This window comes from Hydractinia symbiolongicarpus, chromosome 2 (assembly GCF_029227915.1).
Source record: "Hydractinia symbiolongicarpus strain clone_291-10 chromosome 2, HSymV2.1, whole genome shotgun sequence".
Classification (NCBI taxonomy): domain Eukaryota; kingdom Metazoa; phylum Cnidaria; class Hydrozoa; order Anthoathecata; family Hydractiniidae; genus Hydractinia; species Hydractinia symbiolongicarpus.
The window spans coordinates 21,616,911-21,621,282 of NC_079876.1; the positions used below are offsets into that span (position 1 = coordinate 21,616,911).

General features: G+C 33.2%; 1 protein-coding gene across 1 annotated transcript; it reads right to left on the bottom strand.

The window, feature by feature from the left end:
* Nucleotides 1-1,208: 1,208 nt before the first annotated feature.
* On the bottom strand, nucleotides 1,209-3,844 carry LOC130630180 (uncharacterized). The gene is made up of 2 exons (XM_057443577.1): nucleotides 3,134-3,844; nucleotides 1,209-2,981 (listed from the first exon to the last, which is right to left on the bottom strand). Exons 1-2 carry the CDS (start codon nucleotides 3,661-3,663, stop codon nucleotides 2,336-2,338), a joined length of 1,176 nt encoding a protein of 391 aa, XP_057299560.1. The 5' UTR covers nucleotides 3,664-3,844; the 3' UTR covers nucleotides 1,209-2,335.
* Nucleotides 3,845-4,372: the final 528 nt, after the last annotated feature.

The window sequence follows — 4,372 nt, forward strand, 5'->3', positions numbered from 1 at the left end:
AGTACGATGGAGAGTATATAGCATTTCTATGCGATTTCGTCCCTATACATCCGAATTATAAAAATTCAAACAAAAAATCACAGTAATCCAGCAATTTAATGTGGTCATTCTTTAGTACAGTTTATAGTAAGCAAAACAACGTGTTTATCAAGGAGCAAATCGATGGAGTGTTTGTTGTTTTTTAAAGATGGTGCCAAGCGGAAAATGGGGACGAACTGATATTTTCAAGAAAACGAAAGAGGGAAGTATGAATAGCTAGCTAGTATATCACTATTTTTTACATGTAATGAACCTCTTCTCACCCACACCTAACTAGCAAATAACTACCAACATATGTGGCAAAATATACCAGCTTATTTTGCCACATATGTTGGTAGTTATTTGCTATGCCCTGTGGACGAGGTTGGGCAGTCCGCCCATTTTCATTTTCCGGCGATTGAACTGCTTTCACTCGGCATCTGATCAAAAAAGATACTATTTTTGAAAGTGCAAGTCTCGTGCATTCCAGTGGTATAAGCTGCATTTCAAAAATCGATAGAGAAATGATTTTACTCCCCCGAGTACCTTCTTTGTAATACATTGAACTATACCAACTAAACCGGGATTTACGGGAATTCACGAGTTTCACCTTTTCGGCAATAAAACTGCATTTACTTGGGGTTTGATCAAAAATGGTTTCATTTCTAAAACCTGCTGCATGTCAATCTCGTCCCCAGAGCTTCTTTTTCCCTTTCTAATATGCGTGCTGGCGCGAAAGAAGTAGCTCTGGGACTGGCTGGTTAAAGTTTGAATTTCATTGGCTCTTCAATTACGCGAGTTTTAAGACGAGTTGCTTCAAGGCGAGAACGTAACGGCCGTGAGTTAATTTAAAATGGCGGAAGATGATGTGCGGGATTTGTTATATTGCTGTTTGTTAATGGTTGAAGTTTGAAGATTTTTATTACATAAAGAATAAAATTTAAAAAAATATTATTTTGGTAATGCTTACGACCATGTTGAAAAGATACCTGTAAAAAGATATAATGCAAGGTACTTATAAATAGGTTTTTCTCACCTTTTGTTTAGCTAAATTTTTTTCACACTTTTTTTCTATGCTTTTTTACACCTGTTTATACCCTACAGCTGGCTTTAAATCTGACAAAAAGTTAATCATGATCTTATGTGTTCTTAAAAGGAAAGGTTATAGCTAGTAAGAAAAACTCAGGTAGTGAAAAAACTAGAGCTAGACTAGCTATATATTCTCATCAACAAATAAAATCAGTAAAAATATTGTACATCATATGGGACCAAACAAAACCTTTAGTTCTATTAGTAAAATATGCAAAGCAACAAGTGGGATTAAAGAAATAACTGAAAATTACGATAAAGAACTGGAGAAACATGCAAAATCTGTTCAACATGCAACTGCTAATAGTAAAAATGATGAGATCGAAATAATTGAAGAATTGCTGAGAGTAAAACCCTTCGATTCAATACCTGATAGATTTCATGCAAGCTTTTGCAATATAAAGAGTAATCCACTACGCTATTTAAATGTGAGTGACTTTCATAAATGGCTTGATAATCATAAAAATGAAATAGGTATTTATCAGTAAAATATTCTTACACACAATGTGTTATATATATATACATTATTAGAATGTGAATATGCATAAAAACATAAACTTTTTATTGCAAGCTGGACTTTAAAAAATATTGCTGATATAGGATGTCTAAAATATCTTTACAGATAAATGTTGTTTGACCCCATCAAAAATCTTATTTGATTATAAATTTGTTGCATAATCAAACTAGCTATCTAGAGTATATATATACACAATCTGCTTCACAAAAATTCTAATGGTCCAACCTTACCAATAAAAAATGTTTTCAACAAAATAAAAGAAGAAATAAAAACTATATATATTATTTATATACTTATAGATTCAAATATTTTCTGATGACATCAAAAATTTTTGTCGAATACCTTTCATCCCAAACATCAAATTTATGCAATAAATCACGTTCACAAGTTATTAAATGACAATTGTTGGAAATTTTTCCAATAACATCATGTGTCAAATTAAACTCAAATGTTAATAAATGAGAGTCTTCTTCCTTTTCAACATTAATCATTTCTAGCTCTAAACGTATTGATTCTCTATCAATATCTGACATTTGTATATGATGAACAGGAGAAAAATCTTCAGTTGTCGTAGGATTACAGTTTTCACAACAATTGTCTTGTGTTTCGCATTTAAAACTGAAGTATTTGAGCAATGATTTTCTGAGACAATCAGTCTCTTGACAATATTTTTTAATTGATTCATCCATTTTTAAATTATTTTTACTGATGTCAGAGTTGTTGTAATACAATATGGCATTTGATTGTGCACCATTTCTCCCTGCACGTCCAATTTCTTGTATGTAACTTTCCAGTTTTGATGGGGGAGAAATATGAAATGTTAGTAACCTGAGGTACATTAACACCCATACCAAAAGCAGTGGTTGCAAATACTACCCTTATTCGAGAGTTTAAGGATTTCAATTCTTCCAAAATATCTTCTTTCATACACGAAGTGGTTGATGCATGAAATTGAGCATACAATTTAGCTCTTGGAGTTATCTCGTTTTCACAGAAGGGATTTTCAATAACCATGTCAAAAAGTTTATATGCATATCCACAATATTTTAAACCCATATATATAATTGTGATAGGGTAATCTTGTCTTGTTTCGTTTAAATTTGTTGCTATTGGTAATAGAATTTGTTCATAACTTTTTACACCATAGTTGTTTGGAAGTCGTTTTTTTACACTTAGAAACACATTTCTACGATTTGGTGAGGCTTTTACAATTTTGCAGTTCTGTAGAGATAAATCTTTTATAATTTTGGAAATCATTTTATCTCCCGCAGTTGCGGTTAATGCAAGCATAGGGCGATCTTGAAAGATGGTGTTTAAGACAACCAAATCTTGAAAGCTTTTTCTAAATTCCAGTCCCCTGAAACGATATAAAAACATAATATATATATATACCTAAATATGTAAATTATAGTATATACATAGTAACAAAAAGAGTATATATATACATTTATATTTTTAGCTGATAGTTTTTGTACATTTTGTAGCTAGCTATATATAAAATTTACTTACCACAATTCCACACAATGTGCCTCGTCTACTACACATGCAACAACATTATCCTGATAAATTTTTGATTTTAGTAAATTTCTTCCTGTGTGTGACAAAAATGCTTCTGGATGTCCAAATAAAAAATCAATATCTCCATTTTTTATTTCATGTGAAACTTTGAAATTTGGTTCGACAGGATCTTCCGTATTCAAATGTGCAAAAAGATCTTCTGTACATTCTTCCCTTTCATAAGTAAGTGTAGCAACTTCTACACCTCTTTGGCTCAAAATTTTTTGTTGATCCTCAATGATAGCGTTGAGAGGGCTAACAACAATCACTATGTTTCTTTTCTTCTGTAAAGGCATTACAAAAGGAAGTAACTGGTACAAAATGGATTTCCCATATCCAGTAGGCAAAACCGCAAGAGTATCGTTTCCATTAATTAGTTGTTCAAAGCAAATGATTTGTTTGGGCTTTAACACAAAATTTGGGTCAAAACCTTTCTCTAGAGCAAGTCGAAGTTTGGAAAAAAGTTGTATTATATTTTCCATCTTGTTAGCCAGCTAACTAAATTTTTACTCGCCATATGCTTGTTTTTATGCTCAGTTACCTTCCTATATCCCTTCCGTAAAATCTGGACAAGCAAGACAAACGGCTCTTTCAAAAATACCCACTATAGGTGGGTATTTTGACCGGCCAGTCCCAGAGCTACTTCTTTCGCGCCAGCCACATATCAGAAAGAGAAAAAGAAGCCCTGGGAACGAGATTGGCTGCATGTCTCATCCTTTCCAGTGGTGAAAACAGCGTTATAAAAATTGGTCGGGATATAAGTTTACTCCCCCGGGAACTTTACATTGAATTATACCGGCCGTTTCCGGCGATTAAATAGCTCGGCCTACTTGAGTTTTTTTCTTCTAATTCTTCTTCTTCTGCAGTTTTCGAATTTTTCTACTTTTCGCGGCCCTGTACCGTGTACTCCCCGTAATGCCGAGAGCGTCAGGAACCCGGGCTAGCGATTAAACTGCTTTTACTCGCCGTCTGATCAAAAATGATACCATTTTAGAAAACTATAAGTTTCATACTTTCCAATGGTGGAAGCCGCATTTTGAAAATCAATTAAGAAATGAGTTTATGCCCCGAGTACTTTGTTTGTATACATTGAACTGTACCGACTAAGTCTGGGATTTACGAAAAGCCAGAAATTTTCTTTTTTCCGTCAATTAAACTGCTTTTACTCGCTGATATACTTTGTATAGTTTT